A 23,854-nucleotide genomic window follows, 5' to 3' on the forward strand; every position below is an offset into this window, starting at 1 on the left:
TTTTGCGTGAGAATCCAAGTGTCTGGCTTGACTGGAAGGTTTGGCAGCTCCAGCCACAGGGGCTTACACTCCTGATGGCATCTATGAGCTGGGCTGAGCACGGTCGCCCATAGACAACCACCTGCTGCCCATCTGCCGCCACCTCCGCCCAGGTGGCCTCCCTGCCTTTAACCCAGTCTGGCCCAGATGCGAGTAGGTAACGGCAGGCCTGCCTGGGAAGTGGGGGAGCAGAGGGATGAGCCGGAGGCTGACAGGCGGTCTCACGCCTTCCTCGGATCCCGGGGGCTGCTTCTTCCTTCCTGGCTGTGCCCGCACTGCTCTCTGTCTCCGGAGCCCTTAGACTCGGGTCCTCACTGGTGGGCCCTTCAGTGTTTGCTGCCATGGCAGAGTCTCTGCCCCCCCCCCCCCACAGTAGCTCCTGCCTGCGTCTGGCATTCTGCATCCACGCTCGCGTGTGACCGGGCCCCCACCTCCCCGGAGCAGGTGGGGCAGCCATTGTTCATCTATTCACTTCTTCAGTCACTGACGCACTCGTGCATTTATTTGTTCACCAACAAATGTTTCCAGAGTATCTATCAGCTGTGTGCCAGGCAGCTTTAAGGGCACAGACACAAAGCTCTGCCCTTCGGGAATTCACATTCTATGGGGCAGTGGGGTGGGGGTGAGGAGGCAGACAAAAAAATAAAACTGTAGAGTGTGTAGCCGGATAGATGCTTGGACTTGCCCAGGGCACCCAGGGTCGTTGCCCTGCTCTCTGCTGCTCTCAGACTGTTCCTTCAACTTTTCCTCGGGCAGCTGCTGGCGCTGGGGCCTCGTCTCTGAGAGCGGGCTGGTCATGTCAGCTTCCCACGTGCGTCCAGCCTCCGGTGTTGCTGGTTGGAGCACACTCACTGCGTGCCAGGTCCCCAGCCTTGGGCTTTCTCCAAGTCTTCCCATTTGTTCACTCCCCAGGTGGCAGATTCTATAGTTTCAACCGAGGGTCAGAGCTCTACGCTTACTTGTTCCAAGGTCATTCCTTGTTCAAGGTTAGTTAGCGTCAGGGCCGGAATTAGAACCCAGGTATGCCTGGAAAATCCCATGGACTGAAGAGCCTGGCGGGCTAGGAATGGGGTCACAGGGTCGGACATGACCGAGTGACTGAGCATGCATGTCTGACTCCAGGGTTGAAACCCTGGGCTCACCTTATTTACTCAGGTTTTTGTTCCTTGGAGATGATCTGGGGGTTGCTCTGGGGATGTAATAGAACATGGACGCCCACCCTGTGCTGTCTCCCTGGCTGTGAGCAGCTCAGCCCCGTCTCTGCCCGCTGTGCCCACCTCACCACCCTGCTCCCCTTGGTTGCAGTTCTGCTTGCCCCTTGAGGACTGTCTCACATGCCACAAACCTTGAATGATTTTAGTTGAAGAATGTGTGTCCTACCAGGCAGGCAGGCCTCCCAGCGGTGTGTCTGTGCTTCCTGTGACCCTAATATCCTGGTCGTGTGGGTTGTGAGTCCGTCTTCTGAGGGGCACGGCCCTGGACCACCCCTCTCTTTGGCAGCAGGAGCCCTGCCACCCCTGCTTTTTGGGAATGATGGCTGGACAGACAGATGGTCAAGAGATCAAAAATATCTGTGCAGACAGAGATCTGTTTGTGTCTCCCCTGGGGGCTGAACATCCAGTTCGTGTCTGCCTGGAGTCTGGTCCCAGCCCTGATTTCCGGTGTGCTGAGTGGGGATGGGGATAGTCATCCCCGTGACGACTGTGACTGTTGTCTGCCGTGCTCTGCAGGTGCCAGGCCTGGTGCTTGTTGTTCTTCCGTGTGCTAGCTCATTTACTCTCCCGCGACTCCCATGGTGAGAATGTGTTGTCCCCATTTACAGGTTAGCACATACTATTAGAGGCTCAGAGAGGTGAAGCATGTTGCCTCAAGACACACAGTGGCAGCGTTTGGACTCAGGCTCAGAGGACGCTGACCCTGAAGTCAGTGCTCCTGACTTCTGGGCCAGACAGTGCCAGAAGGAGTTAGGCACCCCCAGTTGGAATCACCTCAGTTCTATCCCAGGGCTGCCCCGGGACTGGGGCCAGCACACTTAGTGCTGCCTCAGTTATCTCGTCTAGTAATTCCCACCCCCACCAGGGGGGTGTGCCAGATGTGCTGGACAGGCTTAGGGGTGCCCCCTTGCATTGACAGGACCCCCCCCACACACTCCTTAGGAACTCCAAGGTCAGCCCCTGTGCTCTTCCTTCTTGCCAGGGGTCACTCAGTTGCCAGTCTCGAGGGGAACTCAGATTCCTTCCCTGAGTCTCTGTGAATGTGGTGGGTGGGGCTGGGGGCAGAAGAGCAAGGCCCGGCGTTCCAGGAGGCCTCGTGGGTGTGGGCCGCCGCTCTCAATGGCCGCATTGTCTGGCCTGGAGCTCAGAGGTGTGGAGGTTCTGGACTCCACCTCCAGGGACCAGCTGCTGAGAAGCTGGAGACATTTTTGGGTTCACTGTTGTGTTTCGGGGACCTTCTTTCTACAGGTCTCTGTCGAGTAAACAGAAGCCTCTGTCTTCCGTGCTGGTGGGGTGTCCCTGTGCCTCTCAGGGCGGGGAGACCTGGGAAAGAAGGGGTGAAGAGGCAGCACCCACCCCTGTTCCCCAAGAAGAAGCAAGTCTCGAGAGGGGAACAGGCTTGCCTTTGGCTGCACATTTCAGCTATCTTTGAACTTTGGGAGTCAGACAGACCTGGGTTTCTACCCTTGTTCTGTGGACTTAGGAGGTTAGTGGCTTTGGGGAGGCTCTTTGCCCACCAAACCTCAGTTTCTCCATCTGTATTCATGTCAATGTATGGCAAAACCAATACAGAATTGTAAATTAAAATAAAAAATAAATAAATTAAAAAAAAATACATCGGGCTCTTAAAACAGAACAAAACAAAAAAAACAGAGAGAAATACAATTGCTTACAGGAGTAAGTAAAGGAATGCTTGTAGAATGCTCAGCACAGTGCCCGTATGCCTTAGGCACTCAATAATGGCAGTCATTATCTCTGGTCCCTTGGGCGGCAGCAGAGGGAGGGACTGGCTTCCTTTCTTTGCAGAATCAGCTATGTGAATCATCTTTTTGGCAGTTTTGCTGATTTCTGGGCATCTGAAGGCCACTGAAATGTTTCATTCATATTTCTTCGTTCTTCATAAATTCATTCAGCAAACACTGTTCACGAATCAGGCCCAGGCTCTTGTAATTTATGATATGAATGAACTTTTATGAATATTAAATAGAACATTTAATGATGAAGTGATGTCCCCACCTTGGACCCTCAGATGTCAATGTTGCAAATGACCTTTCAGCTATTAGAGGCTTCAATTTCCAGGTGGGGAAACTAAGGCTCAGAGCAGGAAAGGGGTTTGGACAGCACAGTCACAGGACAGGGGAAGGTCTGGGACTGTGTCCAGACCTACGCAAGAGGTGTGCTCAGTCGTGTCTGACTCTTTGTGACCCCATGGACTGTAGCCCACCAGGATCCTCTGTCCATAGAACTCTCCAGGCAAGAATAGTGGAGAGAGTTGCCCTTTAGTTGTATTTACTTTTAGTTGCAGGAGTGTTGCCAACATTTAGTCATTGAGCATCTCTGTGTACCCAGAACTCCTGCTGGCCTTGGGGAGGGCCAGGTAAAGGAGCAGACCCAGGCCTCGAGCACCGTGCGGTCTCCAGGGTATGGCTTGAGCATGCCTCAGCTGTCTCTTCAGGATGGTCAGGCTTGGTCCTGCTGCCTGCGGGCTGTACATGTTGGTGATGTCTGAAACCCTGGGGGTGGGTCAAGCCTGCTCTTATCTGGGCTGTGACATCTTGGCTCCTTTATCTCCGGGTGAGCACGCTCACTTGGTATGTGTGAGCTGACCCCTGGGGCCCAGCGAGTGCTGGAGCAGGGAGACAGAGGCGCCTTTTCCCCCGCCGCCCGCCGGGAGGCTATGTCTCAAGCTGTTCTGGCTTCCTTCCTGAGGCACAGGGTGGGGGCATGGGGTCACTAGGCCTCTCCCTTCATGGTGGCGAGTGCAGCCGACTTGGCAGCCAGAGAGGCCCCAGTTCAGGTCCTGGCTCTGGTAACTATTTCTGTGACTTTAATTTCTCTGAGCTTCAGTTTCCTCATATATAAACTGGGAATAAAAGCATCACCAGATACTGATAATAACAGGTAGCATTTGTCAAGCATTTACTTACTGTGTGCCAGGTAATATTCTGAGAGCCAGGCATCTGTTACCTTAGCCCTGTTACCTTTAATCCTCACGATAGATCCTGTGAGGCAGAGGCATTCTTTAGAATACCCACTTCAAATGGTAAGATAATTTATGCAAAGCACTTGGCATACGGCCGGGCACAGAATAAGACTCAGTTCCTGTTAGTTGTCGTGGATGGGGAAACTGAGGCCAACCTGTGTTAATTGATCAGGCAACCGCTTACGTCCTAAGGAAGCTGAGGTCACGGAATGAAACTGTACGACGGGGGGGGGGGTGGGGGACAGTGAGCTCGGTTGGGGGTTGGGGGGCGGTGGGTTTTGTGTATATGTTACTTGCTGGGGCAGAAATCAGCTTGGCACAGGACGTTGGTGTCAGTGTTTCATTCTGAAGAGTTGATCAGGTGGAGGAGAGAGATTTTAAATTCTGCTCTGTCAGTCCTAAGGTTTATTGAGCTGATTCTCTATTTGCAGCAGCTCCATGGAAGATTTTTATAGTCACCAGTCCCAGGGCAACTCTGAGAGGACACTGCCCACGTGGGGAGAGAGTACCTGCACAGGTGCAGGGCCAAATTCCCATGGCTAAGATAGTGCAGGAATAGAGCAGGTGCCTAATCCGTCCACGAATGAATGAGTACACGCATGATCGGGGAGGTGAGCTGGCCCTCCAGGATCCTGTAGCAAGGCCGGGACCCTTAAGCCGCTCCATGACAGCTGCTTAATCTAAACTGATAGGGGATCAAGGTGAACACAGGTTTCCAGTTTCTTTTGGGCGCCAAGCAGTCGCAAGCCAGTGACTGCAGGCTGTCTCCCATTGGGTGTCCTCTGAGCGTGTTTATGGGCTGAGGTCTCCAGGGACACAAAGAGCTCGTGAGTGCTGACTAGGGAGACCAGCTGTGCCGAGGTTACTCACCTGACAAGAGGGCCCAGGAAAAGCAAATGCCTCCTGCTCTAGAGTGTGCTCCCCGTATTTAGGCTCAGGCAGACCTGTCTTCCTCATACAAGGCAGCTAGTGTGAGCAGCCTGGGATCAGATCCCAGCTCAGCCTGTACCTGCTGTGGGTCTCAAGACTGGGTGGGAGGGCAATTCCGACTGGCTGGTGGGGTTAAATCCTTATAAAAAGGATGTTCTGGTGCCATGAGGGATGGGTGTGACATGTTAAGTGTCCTCCAAATGATTGGGGAAGAACTCTAGCCCGGGGACAGACTATGAGCTCATAAATCAGAGCACCTGGGTTCAAATCCTGGCCTCATCTCTTATTAGCTGGGGACCTTGACAAGTTACTGAAATGCTCTCTGCCTCCGTTTTCTCATCTGGAATAGGGGTGTTAAGGAGCCACCCATGGGCCACATCTGGCCTGCCACCTTCTTGTGCACCCTGAAGTCCCATCGCCGTGGCCCATGGGATTTGCTGGCACACAGCCACACTCATTTGATAAGGTCTCATCCACCACTGCTTTCAGGCTGGAGCATCAGTCAAAGCCCTGCAGAGCCAAAATTATTTACTGTCTGGTTCTTTATGGAAACGTTTCCCTGATGGCTCAGTGATAAAGAGTCCTCCTGTAGTGCAAGAGATGAGGGTTCAATTCCTGGGTTAGAAAGACCCTGTAGAGAAGGAAATGGCAGTCTACTCCAGTATTCTTGCTGGGAAAATCCCATGGAAGGGGAGTCTGGTAAGCTACAGTCCATGGGGTTGCAAAGAGTCAGACATGACTGAGTGACTAAGCATGCGTGCTCTTTACAGATAAACTTTGGAGATCCTTGACCTAGAAAATGGAGATAATAACAGTATTCACCTTAAAGAAATGTGTACGGATTAAATGAGAGACTGTGAATAGATGACCTTGGACAGGGCTTCGCATAAGGTGTCACACTTTTCTAGCTGGAAAGCGTTTAGGCCATATTGTGAGACCCACAGCCTGTCGCCCTGGGAGCCTTCCCCCAGCCTCTGGCAGCCACTCATCTTTCTCTCTCTGTTGCTGTTCAGTCGCCCAGTCACGGCTGACTTTTTGTGTCTGGATGGACTGCAGCACACCAGGCTTCCCTGTCCTTCACCACCTCCTGGAGCTGCTCAGACTCGTGTCCATTGAGTCGGTGATGCCATCCAGCCGTCGTGTCCTCTGTCTTCCCCTTCTCCTCCTGCTTTCTGTCTTTCCCAGAATCAGGGTCTTTTCTAATGGGTCAGATCTTTATATCAGGTGGCCAAAGTATTGGAGCTTCGGCTTCAGCATCACTTCTTCCAGTGAATATTGAGGGTTGATTTCCTTTAGGATTAACTGGTTAGATCTTCTGTCTACCATGGATTTGCCTATTCTGGACATTTCATAGAAATGGAATCACATATGTGTGGCCTTTTGTGGCTGATGTTTTTTTCTCTTAGGACAATATTTTCAAGGTTCATTCATATGTGTCAATGCTTCATTCCTTTTTAACGACTGGATAATATTCCATTGTATGGAAGTGCCACATTTTGTTTCTCTGTTCATCTCTTGATGTATTCTTGGGTTGTTTCCAACTTTTAACTATTGTGAAGAATGCTGCTTTGGTATACAAACATCTGTTTGATACTCTGCTTTTCATTTCTTCGGGTATATACTCAGAAGTGGAAAGCCAGTTCATAAGGCAATTCCATTTTTGATTCTGTTTCTAATTTTTAAGATTTTAGTTTTAAATTTTTGAGGAACTGCCATAATGTCTTCCGCAGTGGCCACAAAATTTTGCATTCCCACCAGCAACACACGTGTTCCCATTTCTGTACGCCCTTGCTTGTTTTCTGTTTTTTTTTTTTTTTTAATAGCCAGTCCGATGGGTGAAAAGTGATATCTGATTGTGGCTTTATAAACCTATTTATTTTTCATTGGAAGATAATTGCTTTACAGTGTTGTATCGGTTTCTGTCATATATCAATATGAATCAGCCATTAGTATGCTTTTGTCCCCTCCCTCTTGAACCTCCCTCTCACTTCCTGCCCCATCTTGCCCCTCTAGGTCTAAATTGTGGTTTTGGTTTGCATTTCTCTGCTGAGCATATTTTCATGCGTTTATTGGCTATTTGTATATCTGTAAGTGTCTATTCAAGATTGAGTTGTTAAAGTATATTTTTTAATATATTCTTGATGTTAGTCGCTTATCAGATAGATGATTTGTAAGTATCCTGTATACTTACATTCTGTGGGTTGCTTTTTCACTATGTTGATAGTGTTTTTTTGATGTCCAAAGGTTATTATATTTGATAAAGTGCAGTTTAATTTTTCTGTTGTTGTTGCCAGTGCTTTTGGTGTCAAAACCAAGAAATCATAGCTAAATTCAATGTCATGACTTTTCCCTCATTTTTTTTTCTTCTAAGAGTTTTGTAGTTTTAGCTCTTCCATTTATGTCTTTGATCCATTTTTAGTAAATTTTGGTATATGATGTAAAGGACCATCTTCATTCTCTTGCATGTTGGTAATTCAGTTTTCCCAACAAAATTGGTTGGAAAGACTATTCTTTTTCCACTGAATGGTCTTGGCCCCTTTGTTAAAAATCATTTGTCTATATATGTAAGGGTTTATTTCTGGGATGTCATTCCGTTGGTCTATGTGTCTGTCTTTATGCTGTTATGATTACTGTAGCTTTGTAGTAAGTTTTGAAATCAAGAGGTATGAGACTTTAAATTTTCTTGGAACAATTTTCTCCCACTGTCCTTTTTCAAGGTTCTTTTGGTGCTTGGGGTCCCTTGATATTCCATATGAATTGTAATATGAATTTTTTCAGTTTCTACAAAAGATGCCATGGGCATTTGATAGGGATTGTGTTGAATCTGTAGATTGTGTTGGGTAGTATTGACATCTTAACAAAGCCTTTCAGTCATGCATAGAGGATGTCTTTCCATTTCTTTGTATCATCTTTAATGTTTTTCAGCCACGTTGTGCCCTTTTCAGTGTACAAATCTTCCACCTTCTTGGTTTAATCTTATTCCCTTTTTCTAGATAGTCCTAAGTATTTTCTTCTCCTTGATGCTATTATAAATGGAATTGTTTCCTTAATTTTCTTTTACTGGATTGTTCATTGTTAGTGTCTAGAAGCGCAGCGTGTTTTTGTTGTTGGTTTTTTGACTACACTGCAGCATCTTAAGGAGAAGGCAATGGCAACCCACTCCAGTACTCTTGCCTGGAAAATCCCATGGACGGAGGAACCTGGGTGTCTGCAGTCCCATGGGGTCGCACAGAGTCAGACACGACTGAAGTGACTTAGCAGCAGCAGCAGCATATTAAAAGGATTATACACCATGACCAGTGGAATTTATTCTTGGAAACAAGGATGGTTTAATATATGAAAATCAATGACTATAACAAACTGCATTGGCAGAATAAAGGTGGGAGAACACATGATCATTTCAGCTAATGAAGAAAAAGTATTTGACAAAATTCAGCACTTCCATGAGAAAAACATTTAACAAACCAATAGAAGAAAAGTATCTAAACATAATAAAGGTCACATATGAACAACTCACAGTGAACATATAGTGGTGAGAGACTAAACACTCTAAGATCAGAGATGAGGCAAAGATGCCTACCTTCATCACTTCTATTCAGCATAGTATTGGAAGCACTAGCTAGCACAATGAGTCAGGAAAAAAGAAAGACATGCACATTGCTAGAAGAAGTAAAACTATTTCTGTTTGCAGATGACAAGCTCTTATATATAGGAAACCCTAAAGAGGGTGTTCTGGGCATTGTCCTGCTGGGACTTTTCACTGTGGATAGGCACAGCCCCATCCCTTTCCAGATGCATCTGTAGCCATGGGTGATTTTAGGCCAGTACTTTTCATTAAGAGTACTTGTAATATGAAATTTTATAACATATTAGTTGAATAAAATGTAGAAAATACAAGAATAGACCAAGATGGGGAAACAGTGGCTGACTTTATTTTGGGGGGCTCCAAAATCACTGCAGATGGTGATTGCAGCCATGAAATTAAAAGATGCTTACTCCTTGGAAGGAAAGTTATGGCCAACCTAAAAAGCAGAGACATTACTTTGTCAGCAAAGGTCCGTCTAGTCAAGGCTCTGGTTTTTCCAGTAGTCATATATGGATGTGAGAGTTGGACGATAAAGAAAGCTGAGTGCTGAAGAATTGATGCTTTTGATGTGGTGTTGGAGAAGACTCTTGAGAGTCCCTTGGACTGCAAGGAGATCCAACCAATCCATCCTAAAGGAGATTAGTCCTGGGTGTTCATTGAAAGGACTGATGTTGAAGCTGAAACTCCCAATAGTTTGGCCACCTGATGTGAAGAGCTGACTCATTTGAAAAGACCCTGATGCTGGGAAAGATTGAGGGCAGGAGGAGAAGGGGACGACAGAGGATGAGATGGTTGGACATGAGCTTGGGTAAACTTCAGGAGTTGGTGATGGACAGGGAGGCCTGGCATGCTGTGATTCATGGGGTCACAAAGAGTTGGACATGACTGAGCAAGTGAACTGAACTGAAACCTTTTGTGGGTATTGATGTAATTTTTCCATTCTCTTTTCTAAACAGGCTATTTAGTAATATCCTAAGGCATTCAGACTATTGTTTTCTTTTTATTTATTGTTATTATTACATTTATTGAGATAATCATTTTATTAATTAAACCTCATGTATTTCTGTAAAAGCACTAAGAAATTCATATTATAAGCTCCCTGTGACTGAGAGCTGAAAAGTGAAGTGTTAAGACCCATGTAATGGAACCCAATGTGAACCATGCCATGAAAGAGATATTATTTTTCTCTTTTACGTCATATAAAAGGCACCAAGACATGAAACTTTTTAAACTAAAAGGACTGAAAAAAGCCACTTTCCAAAAAAAAAAAAAAGGAGAAGAAGAAAAACCAAACTGTATTTTGCCACATGTGAGAGTACAGTTGGGCAGAATTACAGAAAGTTAATAAACAGAACATCACTCTGACATAGGCTATGATTAATTCCAAATGAGGACTGCTGTTTTAAAAAGAGCTTCACATTTTGAAGTGTGGATTACAGGACAGTCATCTTCTAAAGACACGTCATCAGGGTCCATATGCAAATTGTAGAATATTATAGATTTAATCCTGGTGTAGAAGGAAGAGTTGGTACATTTATTCATGGGAGTAAAACCAAAGCTAAACTCAGAGCTTCCCAGTAGCTGGCACAGAATAATAATGATAACGGAAGATGTCTGTTTTGAGATATTAGCCTGCCATCTTCTCTGTCTGCTGGCTTTCCAAATAAAGTCATATTCCTTGCCTCAAAGAAAATAAAAAGTAAAAAAATACGAGAAGTGCAAGGCATCATGGAGGTCTCAAATTGCAGAAGAGGAAGCAAACTGGATTGGCAGACTGCTTCAACTTTCCTAGTGCTGACCTGGGAGGGGAGGGGTCACGGGGGCCTTGTGTAAGGGCCTTGTGTAAGGGCATTGTGTAAGGGACAGTTTCACTGAAAGATGCAGGAACCGCCCAGGTTTGACCACTTCTCATTACTGACTTTTGATACTGGCAGTGGGAGTGTTGATGAACTGTAATTCTGGGAAGGCATGTTTTTGTAGGAAGCCTAAATAGGGACAGGGAGGCCTGGCGTGCTGCGATTCATGGGGTTGCAAAGAGTCGGACACGACTGAGTGACTGAACTGAAGTGTGATCTTTCTAGAGATTTCCTTTGCTAGATTCACCAAGTGCATATTCGTTGTTGTAGCTTTTGTATTGGACATGTCATCGTCTGTCTGATGATACTGCAGGGAGAAAAGATTAGTATCACTTTCAGATGAAGAAATCGAGGCATGGGGACATTAAGTGGCTTACCTAGGTTCACATAGCTAATAAGGAAGCTGACTTGAAGGGCTTCCCAGGTGGTGCTAGTGGTAAAGAACCTGCCTGTCAGTACAGGAGACATAGAGACATGGGTTTGATCCCTGGGTGGGGAAGATTCCCCTGGAGGAGCCCTTGGCAACCCACTCCAGCATTCTCACCTGGAGAATCCCATGGACAGAGGAATCTGGCAGGCTACAGTCCAAAGGGTCGCAAAGAGTTGAATAGGACTGAGTGACTGACCACACACATGCCAGGACTCGAGGCCAAGCCTACCACCTTTCCTCTTTAGCTGCCCCGTGGTAGAGGAGGAGACGGCTGAGCCTGCCCTGTCTCTCTGTGTGTGTGAGGCTCAGGCTTGTTGCTTGATACATACCACCTCATCGGATCCTTAGAGTGGTTCTGGGGGCATCTCTAGTGTTGTCACATTTTACAGAGAGGTAGGTCATTGCCAAGGCTGGGTAGTCAGTAGCTGGTGGAAACTGACCTGGGTTTGGTGGTGGGACTTGAGGGCATGCAAGAAGTCAGTGAAATTGCACACAAACATTTGTTTGTATTTGCATCTTTCTATATGAGGGGTGAGAAGGTGGCTTTCATGGGGTCTCAAAACACAAGACAAAACAAAAAAAAACCCTGAACCCCTGAGCTCAAGAAAAAAATCCTAGAAACAGTTCGTACTGACTGAGTCTCACGTGTCGCCCATCAAGGCCTGGATGGCTGTCACTCCTGTGGGCTCTGGGCATGCCATCCCACCATCTTACAGGCCACGTGCTTGTTTGTAAGCGACTTGTGTGGTGACTAAGCTGGGCTTTTCTTCCACTCCTGCCTCTTGTGGCTGGGCTTTTACTAGCAATTAGGATTTGGGGTTCCCTTTTGTAGCGCCAAGCATTATTAAAAGGCAGAATGGTATGCTGAGCTTCGCGAGGTTGGTGCCCATATCCAGGTCGCTCTGACCCTGGGAATAAGCCTGGTTGGTTGGTGGTCAGTTCAGTGAACGCTCGAGTGAGTGAGTGAGTGAGTGGAAGAAAGAAGTGCTGCTTCCTCATGTACCGGTTGCAGCATGTTAGCGCATCTCTGATGACTTTTATTTAGGACGATAGTCAGCACGGTGGTAAAGAGTAGTCCAGGGGAGCTGGGCACGCCTGACGTTCTCATGGCCAAGCAGGACCAGAGTGGCTGTGGGAGCATCACGGGCCCTGTGCTTCCTCGCTGGCAGGTGGTGGTGTGTGAGAGGGTGGACAGTGCCTTGCCCGGCCTCCTCCCGTGGCGTGTAGCCTCAGCCAGCATGTGGCAGGCCTGTCTGTTGCCCTGGGCTGAGGGAGGGCGCCACAGCCTTCCCCTCCCTGTTACCCTTTTCTCTGGTGTCCCTGGCCCAGCTTAGAGCTCCCTGCTTGACCTCCAGGGGTGGCCTGTCCCCTAAATATAGCTCAGAGGTGGGGCCCAGCTAAGAGGAACAGCATCAGCAGCTCTGTCTTACAGTTGAGAAAACAGGCTCACACGGTTGAAATGACTTGCCCAAGGCCACAGCTAGTGAGCGGTGGGCTTGGGACTTGGGTCCAACCAGGCATCACCGCATCCTCATATCTACAGCGCCGGGAAGCCTCTGGAAAGTCAATTACAAGTTAGGAGGCCTCGTCGAAACACTGGAGCAGCTCCTCCCTCCTGTGGCTGGAGAGCTGGCTCTGGCCCAGTGAGGTCACGGCTGAGGTCTTCTTTTCTATTTAGAGCAGCGGGCCTTCTTAGCGCCCCTCAGGCACTGTGTCTGACCCTGAGCTGCAGGAGATGCTGCGAGTGCCTTGAACTTTGTGTCACTTTCTGCCTTCCCCACCCATCTCTGTCTGCACTTAAAAAAAAAGAGAAAGCGTCTTCCTGTATATATGATATGAGCCCAGAGTCGGCCAGAAAGAGTGAAGATGGGGGTGGACCAGGGAGGGGGCCTGTGTCAGCACCCCCGGCACTTGTGACTCTAACTGGCTTTTTCCATTTGCTGCACTGGGCTGGGAGCCCCTGAAGGGCCGTATCAGGTGGTTCTCCCAGGGCCTGCTACCTGTTGGATGTGTGCTGAGTGAATGAATGAATGACCTGGAGGTTAGGAAAACCTGCTCTCCATTCAGGAGCCACCAGACAACCTGTGTGGCCTTGGTCAATTACAGCTCCTTTCTGGGCTTTGATTTCTCTACCTGAGCTGGGCTTCAAGGACCTGATGTTCTGATACTCCAGCCTCTGGGTGACGGAGAAGAGTCAACAGACAGGTGCTGCAATCCTCCGAGACTTGGCTTTGAATTGTAAGAAGCAGGGTGGCTGGTGGGTAGGGGTGAATGAGCGGACAGGGCCGATGAGAGGAGAAGGGAAGGATGCGGGCTTGGCTGAAAAGGCTGTTCGCTGAAGCTGCAGGTTTTCATGTTTTTTTTTTTTTTTTTTCCTCTGAAAAATGAAGTGCCCAAGTAATTCCTGGGTGTGAGAGCCTCCTATAAGAACTGATGTCAGGTTTCAGGGGTGTAGGGGCAGACTGGGCAAACCCCTGGGCAGGAGTGAGAGGGGCCGAAGAGCAAATGCTAGCAGACCTATCTGATCAGGGCTGGCCCTGGGGGTGGGGCTCCTGATTCGTGGGCTGGGCAGTTCTGCTCATGTTACTTTGCCTTGTATTTTCTGCAGATTATGATCGAGTTCTGTCCTGGGGGAGCTGTGGATGCCATCATGCTGGGTGAGTCATTTCTTTTTTTTTTTTTTGGCCTCTCTGAGTGGCTTGCAGGATCTTAGTTTCCTAACTAGGGATTGAACCTGTGTCCCCTGCGATGGAAGCATGGAGTCCTAACCACTGGATGGCCAGGGAAGCCCCTGGATAAGTCCTCCTTGATGCAGGGCAGTGGTGCAGGGGTCGGCTCTGTCGAGCACTGGGATCCATCACTTTCCTACCCCAGTAATGCCCGTGGTCTGTTTGAGTACCTTCCCACTCTGTCCACATCTGGGAGCAGGGGTTGGGTTACTGGAGAGGATGCAGGGTACTCAGAAGACCAAAACTTCTCGTTCAAAGAGCCATATGTCCTTGAGTGGATCACTGGCTCCCTCAAGCTGTCTGGATGCAAGACTGGTGTGCTGCCCCCTTGCCAAACCCCACAGCACTTGTAGGAGGTGAAAATGAGACCCCTGAGGGAGGTTCTTTGAAAAGCGGGGATCTCTACCCATTTTCTCTCAGTTCTCCTGATGGAACTAACTGGTCCAGCCCCAGGACTGCTCTCTGTTGGTGGCAGCATGAAGAAACAGTGCCATTACTATTTTAGAAATCCAGGTGGGATAAGAGAAGCTGGCATGGGGAGAGCTGGCCCAGTGAGAGCCAGGTCGCAGCTGCAGCTCTGTGGCCAGGGGTTGACTCTCCCACAGATGCCTGCTCTGCTCAGAGGGCCTTTCTGCCCTGGGTTGTCGCCCATCGCCTTGTAGAACTGTGTAGAGGGACGAGCCTAGGCTTCCTGAGGGCCATCGCAGGTTCCTCAGCTTACTAGCTGCGGGGCACTGGGCTGGCCCCTTTACAGCATGGGGGAGCAAGCGTCTGGTGCATCACTGTATGGCCGCTGTAGTTTGTTTATGCCAGTGCTCGTTCTGATCCTGCTGGCCGTGACTTGCTAGCTGTTATAAATTTTTGGCTCTCAGCTCTCCTGAAGAGCAGAAGGATGAGGTGCAGGTTGGGATGTGGTTTCAAAGGGGACTTACGCTCATCTGCAGTGTTGCAACTTTTTTTTATTAGGAAGAAAGTATTCATGTATTGGTGTGTAATCAAAAATTTACCTTAAAAATTCACCATGCTGTGTGATTCCAACTATATGCCTTTCTAGAAAAAGATGAAACTATAGGACCAGATCTAATTAGTGATTGCTTCGCGGCTGGAGTTGGGGGGCGAAAGGGGGACAGTGGGGAGTTTGGGGGAGTGATAGAAGTATGTATTCTGTATCTAAACTGTAGTACTGTTGCTGTGACTACATACAGTTGCCAAAATTCACAGAACTGTACACCCAAAAAGGAGAACTTTACTGTATGTAAATTGTATCTCAATAAACTGGACTTTAACAATGTGTCATAGGGACTTTCCTGGCCATCTAGTGCTAAAGACTCCGCCTTCCGGTTCAGTCTCTGGTTGGGGAGTCAAGATCTCACATGGCCCTGGCCAAAAACACCAAAACATAAAACAGAAGCAATATTGTAACAAATTTAATAACAAGGCTTTAAAACATGGTCCACATCAAAACAAAAGAAATTGTTAAATTGAGTTATGTCTATCTGCCTCTGTGGATTATTATAAAGCTTTCGTGAAATAACGCACCCAACACTTTATCCTTGTGCTGGTGCATTGTAAAGGCTCAAAAAATGGTGGCATTGAGGTCATCTTCCTCCTCCTCCTCACTTTGATTTTTCCTGTTTCATCTATGTAAGTAAACCAGACATGAGCCAGGTACACTTTTGACATTTAAAAATTTGCTACAGACATTCCAGCATAATCTCAGGACCAGCGTAATAGTCATCACCTTTCCTTGACTGTGTTCCATGCTGAGACATTAACATGCTTTATCTCTGGAGCCCTGCCTTCATGTCCCCCTCATTCCATTTTACAGACCAATAGTGAAGATGCAGGGAGATAGAGTGACTTGCCAGAAATCACACGGCCAGTAAGAGGCAGTGCACAAGTTCAGGCCCAGTCTGTGTGGTCCTGAAGTCTGCACAGACTCTGAGATTGGACCCTGGCTGGGGGAGATGCAGGGGTCGAGGACGAGGCTGCAGGGAAGGAGTTATGGACCCAGAATGATCCCTGGTTCAGCCTGCTCTGGAGCCGGGCTTCCCAGGACACTGGAGGCAGAGCCTCCACCCTGGCTGACATGCTTGTTTTTACTGAGCCTGAGGGATCTGACCTTGGGGATTCCTCTAGGTGCTGCAGGGGAACCTGGAAGCCCCAACCAGAGGGAGGCCTCAATGCAGTGCCTGGGAGCCTTCAGCCTAAGGACCAAGCAGGCAGGACTGGGGCTGACCTCAGCCCAGGAGCTTGGGCAGGAGCAAGAACTAGGTAATCACAGACTGCCCTTGTCTGTCTTGGGTGGCCCTACACCATGGGTCATGGTGAAGACTTCTGACAAAACGTGGTCTGCTGGAGAAGGGAATGGCAAACCACTTTAGTATTCTTGCCTTGAGAACCCCATGAACAGCATGAAAAGGCAAAAAGATAGGACACTGAAAGATGAACTCCCCAGGTTGGTAGGTGCCCAATATGCTACTGAAGATCAGTGGGGAAATAACTCCAGAAAGAATGAAGAGACAGAGCCAAAGCAAAAACAATACCCAGTTGTGGATGTGACTGGTGATGGAAGTAAAGTCTGATGCTGTAAAGAGCAATATTGCATAGGAACCTGGAATGTTAGGTCCGTAAATCAAGGCAAATTGGAAGTTGTGAAACAGGAGATGGCAAGAGTGTGAACACTGACGTTTAGGAATCAGTGAACTAACATGGACTGGAATGGGTGAATTTAACTGAGATGACCATTATATCTACTACTGTGGGCAGGAATCCCTTAGAAGAAATGGAGTAGCCATCATAGTCAACAGAAGAGTCTGAAATGCAGTACTTGGCTGCAATCTCAAAAACGACAGAATGATCTCTGTTTTTTCAAGGCAGACCATTCAATATCACAGCAGTCCAAGTCTATGGCCTGACAAGTAATGCTGAAGAAGCTGAACAGTTCTATGAAGACCTACAAACCTTCTAGAACTAACACCCAAAAAAGATGTCCTTGCATTCACTGGAAAGCAAAAGTAGGAAGTCAAGAAACACCTAGAGTAACAGGCAAATTTGGCCTTGGAGTACAGAATGAGGCAGGGCGAAGGCTAATAGAGTTCTGCCAAGCGAACATACTGGTCATAGCAAACACCCTCTGCCAACAATACGAGAAGACTCTACACATGGACATCACCAGATGGTCAACACCAAAATCAGATTGATAATATTCTTTACAGCCAAAGATGGAGAAGCTCTATACAGTCAGCAAAAACAAGACCGGGAGCTGACTGTGGCTCAGCTCATGAACTCCTTCTTGCCAAATTCAGACTTAAATTGAAGAAAGTGGGGAAAGCCACTAGACCATTCAGGTATGACCTAAATCCAATCCCCTATGATTATACAGTGGAAGTGAGAAATAGATTCAAGGGATTAGATCTGATAGAGTGCCTGAAGAACTATGGTCAGAGGTTCATGACATTGTACAGAAGGCAGTGATCAAGACCATCTCCAAGAAAAGGAAATGTGAAAAGGCAAAATGGTTGTCTGAGGAGGCCTTACAAATAGCTGAGAAAAGAAGAGAAACTAAAGGCAAAGGAGAAAAGGAAAGATATACCCATTTGAATGTGGAGTTCCAAAGAATAGCAAGGAGAGATAGGAAGGCCTTCCTCAGTGATGAGTGCAAAGAAATAGAGGAAAACAACAGAATGGGAAAGACTAGAGATCTCTTCAAAAAAATTAGAGATAACCAAGGGAGCAAAGATGGGCTTGATAAAGGCCAGAAATGTTATGGACCTAACAACAGAAGCAGAAGATATTAAGAAGAGGTGGCAAGAATACATAGAACTATACAAAAAAGATCCTCATGACCCAGAAAATCACAATGGTGTGATCACTCACCTAGAGCCAGACATCCTGGAATGTGAAGTCAAGTCGGCCTTAGAAAGCATAGTGGAGGTGATAGAATTCCAGTTGAGCTATTTCAAATCCTAAAAGATGATGCTGTGAAAGTGCTGCACTCAATATGCCAGCAAATTTGGAAAACTCAGCAGTTGCCACAGGACTGGAAAAGGTCAGTTTTCATTCCAATCCCAGAAAAAGGCAATGCCAAAGAATGCTCAAACTGCCACACAATTGCCCTCATCTCATACACTAGCAAAGTAATGCTGAAAATTCTCCAAGCCAGGCTTCAACAGTACATGAACCATGAACTTCCGGAAGTTCAAGTTGGACTTAGAAAAGGCAGAGGAACCAGAGATCAAATTGCCAACATCCTTTGGATCATAGATAAAGCAAGAGAGTTCCAGAAAAAACATCTATTTCTGCTTTATTGACTACACCAAAGCCATTGACTGTGTGGATCACAACAAACTGGAAATTTCTTAAAGAGATGGGAACACCAGACCACCTGACCTGCCTCCTGAGAAATCTGTATGCAGGTCAGGAAGCAACAGTTAGTACTGGACATGAAACAACAGCCTGGTTCCAAATAGGAAAAGGAGTACGTCAAGGCTGTATATTGCCACCCTGCTTATTTAACTTCTATGCAGAGTACATCATGTGAAATGCTGGGCTGGATGAAGCACAAGCTGGAATCAAGATTGCTGGGATAAATATCAATCACCTCAGATATGCAGATGACACCACCCTTATGGCAGAAAATGAAGAAGAACTAAAGAGCCTCTTGATGCAAGTGAAAGAGAAGAGTGAAAAATTTGGCCTAAAATTCAACATTCAGAAAACTAAGACCATGGCATCTGGTCCCATCACTTCATGGCAAATAGCTAGGGAAACAATGGAAACAGTGAAAGAGTATTTTTGGGGGCTCTAAAATCACTGCAGACGGTGACTACAGCCGTGAAATTAAAAGATGCTCCTTGGAAGAAAAGCCATGGCTAACTATTAAAAAGCAGAGACATTACTTTGCTAATAAAGGTCCATCGAGTCAAGGCTATGGTTTCTCCAGTAGCCTTTTCTCACATGTATGAATGCCAAATAATTGATGCTTTTGAACTGTGGTGTTGGAGAAGACTCTTGAGAGTCCCTTGGACTGCAAGGAGATCCAACCAGTCCATCATAAAGGAAGTCAGTCCTGGGTGTTCATTGGAAGGACTGATGTTGAAGCTGAAACTCCAGTAGTTTGGCTACCTGATGCAAAGAACTGACTCATTGGAAAAGACCCTGATGCTGGGGAAGATTGAAGGCAGGAGGAGAAGGGGTGACAGAGGATGAGATGGTTGGATGGCATCACCGACTCGATGGACTTGAGTTTGAGCAAGCTTCTGGAGTTGGTGATGGACAGGGAGGCCTGGCATGCTGCAGTCCATGGGGTCGCAAAGAGTTGGACACAACTGAGTGACTGAACTGCCCTGGTGGTTCTGCAGTGTAGACTTCAAGCTTCCAATGCAGGAGCATGGGTTTCTATGATCCCACTTGCCCCTTGGCATGCCCAAAATATTTAAAAAAGAAATAATCATGATGGCTCACAAAGCCCTTAGCGTGGGATGTCATCCTTGACTCTTCTCATGCCCTTCCTCCCACTGCACCCACTAGGTCGCACACCCTGTCATTCCCACCTCCCTGACCCAAGTCAGGAATCCTTCCTCTGTGAAGCCTTGGCCACCACATAGCCCTCCTGGACTACCGTGTGGCTGCCAGCTAAGCCCATGCCCACCCTTGTTCCCCTGCACACTCTTCACTTGCTGTGCCAGGAGGAATTTTTTAATGCAAAGCTCAAGCTGTATCTCTGTCCCTCTCAGAACCTCTCCTGGACTGCCCATTGCACTTCAAAGGAAGCTCAGCCTCCATATCTCCTGCCGACCTATAACCTTCACTTCTCCATGCAGGGAGGGGAAGGTCCCTTGTTACTTGCTGTTCCCCCCTGCAGGAATCAGAGAGGACAGCCCTGCTGTCTCTCAGTGAACACTGTGTTGAGTGTAGAGCATGTGTGTCTGTGTGTGTTGTGTTGTGTGTGTGCGCGTGTGCATCCAGGGCCCCAGCTAGTGCCCCAGAGGCTTTTGGTGATGGCCCCTCTCCTCCCACATCTCATGCCCCACCATCACCAGCAGCCTGCTTACCTTTTTTCAGCACCAGCTCCTGTCGCCTCCAGGCCACTCCTTTGGCTGGTTCCTCGACCTGGAATGCCCTGGCGCCACCTTTTCTCCTCTCAAACATTTGTTCTTCCTTCAGGACACAGCTTGAAAGCTGCTTCCTCTGGGGAGCCTCCTGATCCCCCAGCTAGAAGGGGTTGCTGCCCTCCCTCGCCCCCAAGCCCACTGTGTTTCCAGCACTGCTCGTCATTTCCATGCCTCGCTGAGACCCTGCACACGGCATGGAGCCTGACCCTCAGGACCTGCTCACGGAACAGGTCTCTGCCCCTCAGAAGGGTTGTGTTTGCATACCTGAGCTCTGAAGCCCAGCTGGCTGTTTTCAGTCTCAGGTCTGTGACCCCTACTGTGTGACCCTGAGCAAGTGACTTGACTTCTCTGAGCATCAGTCCCCTCACCTGTGACATGGGGTAACAGCTGTGCCTGTCCTATAGGGTTACTGTGAGCCCAAAGCAGGGGGCGTGTAAAGTGCTTGGCAGGGTGCCTGGTGTACAGTAAGGGCTCAAGCACATTGGTGGCTGGTGTGCTTCTTGTGCCTGCAGGAGCCTGACTTGCAGTTGCCTGCACTGGACGCTTGCTGAACTGACATGTTCTCTTCTCTGTTTCCAGAGCTGGACAGAGGCCTCACTGAGCCCCAGATTCAGGTGGTTTGCCGCCAGATGCTAGAAGCCCTCACCTTCCTGCATGGCAAGAAGATCATCCACCGGGATCTGAAAGCTGGCAACGTGCTCATGACCCTCGAGGGGGACATCAGGCTGGGTAAGGGGCATCTCGGGCAAAGTGGGAAGGCAGCACCCCACACTGCCCACCTGGGGTTTTGGCCCAGCCTTCAGGCTGGGTAAGGGGCATCTCGGGCAAAGTGGGAAGGCAGCGCCCCGCACTGCCCACCTGGGGTTTTGGCCCAGCCTTCAGGCTGGGTAAGGGGCATCTCGGGCAAAGTGGGAAGGCAGCGCCCCGCACTGCCCACCTGAGGTTTTGGCCCAGCCTTCAGGCTGGGTAAGGGGCATCTCGGGCAAAGTGGGAAGGCAGCGCCCCACACTGCCCACCTGGGGTTTTGGCCCAGCCTCTGTGGACGGGAGGGAGTGTGAATCCACACTCCCATGGGAGGCTGAGGTCCTTCCAGGTCTGTCCCTGTCCAGCGGGGCACGGTGCCCATCGTGGTTCCACCTAACCCAGGGTTCTCAGCGGAGAGAGAGTTTATCCCCCAGGGACACTGGCAGTGTCTGGAGACATCTCTGATTGTCGCAACTAGGGGTGGGGAGAGACCACTGGAACGTGGTCTGTAGAGGTGATGGTTGCCCAGCATCCTATAGTGCACAGTCAGCCCCTCACTACCAACCATGATCTTGTCCACGGGCTGGCAGCGCCTCAAGGAGGCACTGGTCCAACCCCTTTTGCTCTTGCTTCCGATAGATAGGATTTGAGGGAAAGTGACAGGTGGAGGTCCATTTGCAGGTGGAAAATAGTACATTAGGGGCATATATCGAAACCTTATTTTTTTTTCATTATGAATCCCCTGTTTGTTTTTTTTCCAACTGTGGTAAAATATACATAGGGTTTCCAGACGACACAGCGGTAAGGAATCCACCTGCCAATGTAGGAGACGTGGGCTCGGCCCCTGGGTCAGGAAAATCCCCTGGAGGAGGAAATGGCAAACCCACTCCAGTGTTCTTGCCTGGAAAACCCCATGGACAGAGGAGCCTGGCGGGCTACAGTCCATGGGGTCACAAAGAGTTGGACCCCACTGAACCACTGAGCACACACACGAAACACGCGTAACATAAAATTTACCGTCTTAGCTACTTGTCAGTAACTACATGCCTAGTTCAGGGGCATGGAACGCATTCACGGCGCTGTCAGCCGCCACCGTCACGCATCTCCGGGACTTCGTCATCTGCCCGAACTGCACCCATTAAGCAGCGTCCCTCCCCACTCTCTGACCCCGGCTCCCAGCAGCCACCGTTCTCCTCCAGGTCTCTCTGAATATGTCTGCTCCACAAGTGCAATCATTTGTGTTCTTGTGACTGGCTTATTTCTCTTAGCACAATGTCCTCAAGGTCCGTCCATGTGGTAGCACGTGTCAGACTTCTTTTTATTTTTAATACGTTTTTAAACCAAAATAACACATGCCTGTGTCCTCTGCTTTTACTACCTCCTTTCCCTGCCCCATCCCTGGGACAATAGCTTTTAACTCTTCCTGCATCTACTCCTTCATTGTTGTATAAATGCCTATAATGCTATTTTTTAAAGTAATGGTTTTCATTGTTTGATGAAAAAGCTCTGTATGTTTGTTACAGAAAATGCACACAGTTCAGGAAGGTTTAAACGGGAAGTCAGAAAGTGCGTGCAGTCTCATCCTCCAGACCTTGGCCCTGAGGGTCATCCCAGTTACCTCTGCCTGCATCTTTGTCCATAGAAGGATGTGTGGATAGAGAGGATTTAGGGGGTGATATTATCAATAGAGAGATGGCAATCTCTTGTTGATCGTTTGACTACATTCAACTCTACTTTCTACTGACCTCCTCCTCTGGTGGTAAACAGTTCATTCACCTGCAGCCGCTCCTCTTCCTCAGCCCGGAGCTTCCAGCACAGAAGTGGCGTTACGTGCGGTTTCTCTAGCAGCTCCCTCCGTCTCCTTCTTTCTTTGTTTCTGGCTGTGCTGGGTCTTAGCTGTGGCACACGGGATCTTTGTTGCGGTGCGTGGGCTCCTCTCTAGTTGAGTTGCACAGGCCACAGGGCGTGCAGGCTCAGTAGTTGGAGTGCTCAGGCTTAGTTGCCCCGGGTTATGTGAAATCTTAGTTCCCTGAGTAGGGGTTGAACTCATGTTCCCTGCATTGGAAGGCAGATTCTTAATCACTGTACCACCAGGGAAGTCCCTACCTTCGTCTCTTTAAGGAACATTTTAATTATGTCCACAAGAAACTGTACCACCAGCAAACCACAGCAATAATCAGGATGGGCACAGAAATGGCACGGCTCCTCCATCCCCGCTTTGAGGACTCTGAAGCTCAGAGACGGGGAGGGCCTGCCGCAGGCATGCTGAGGACAGGGGCAGGGGCGAGCCCAGGCCGCTGCTCACCTCCCGGCTCCTGCACCGCAGCGAGAGCCGGGAGCCGACAGCTGGAGGTCTCACACGAGCGATGCAAGACCACTGGGCTCTCAGATTTAGTGCTTCTTGGTCACCTGGTGGGCTTCTGAGTCTCAGCTTGCTGGGTGCATCTCTTGGGGCTTCTGTCTGTGGAGGGGGCCAAAGAACCTGTGTTTCTCATAAGCTCCCAGCTGATGCTGCCGATCCGAGGGACCACACTTTGAGAACCACAGCTCTGAACCCTCAGGAACCAAAGCCTGGTCAGTGGTAGGTAGCATCATTACCTGGGAGCTTGTTAGAAGTTCTCTGTCCCCCAGAGGGTAGGGTTGGTGCTCTCTTGAAGTGAGCTGTGTGAGAGGGCTTCTCATAACCAGGCATGAGTGAGGCCACACTTGATTCTGTTCCTGAAGACAAGGCTCCTTGGGACCCTGAGGCCCAGCCCCCACCTGCTATGGCTGTCTTTCCTCCTGTTTCATCCTCTTGGCTGGAGAGGTTAAGAGCTTGCACCCTGGAGCCTGAGAGTGTGTGTGTGCTTAGTCGTTCAGTCGTGTCTGACTCTTTGTGACCCCATGGACTGTAGCCTGCTAGGCTCCTCTGTCCATGGGATTCTCCAGGCCAGAATACTGGAGTGGGTGGCCATGCCCTCCTCCAGGGGGTCTTCCTGACCCAGGGATCGATCCCAGTTCTCCCGCATTGCAGGCGTGTTCTTTACTGTCTGAGCCACCAGGGAAGGCCAGGGAGCCCAGGAAACCTGGGTTCAGATCCAAGTCTGCGCCCAGCTCTTTGACCTTGGATATGCATGTTACCTCACCTGCTGCCTGTCGACTTTCTCATCTCTATCACTGAAGCGACGATGAAGGCTCATCCAGAGCTTTGTGATACTGGTTATAAGAAGATAGATAGAGTAAGCTCT

At 48.8% G+C, this 23,854-nt stretch overlaps 1 protein-coding gene across 1 annotated transcript in view; it reads left to right on the forward strand.

Moving 5' to 3' along the window:
• The window catches only part of STK10 (serine/threonine kinase 10), a 128,583-nt gene that overhangs the window by 40,393 nt on the left and 64,336 nt on the right, over positions 1-23,854 (forward strand). The window contains exons 3-4 of the mRNA XM_040262752.1: positions 13,647-13,695; positions 20,463-20,612. Coding sequence (XP_040118686.1) covers positions 13,647-13,695; positions 20,463-20,612 — 199 coding nt within the window. The remainder of the gene's footprint in view (positions 1-13,646; positions 13,696-20,462; positions 20,613-23,854) is intronic.

Source organism: Oryx dammah, unplaced genomic scaffold (genome assembly GCF_014754425.2).
Source record: "Oryx dammah isolate SB20612 unplaced genomic scaffold, SCBI_Odam_1.1 HiC_scaffold_20, whole genome shotgun sequence".
In the NCBI taxonomy this organism is placed as follows: Eukaryota; Metazoa; Chordata; class Mammalia; order Artiodactyla; family Bovidae; genus Oryx; species Oryx dammah.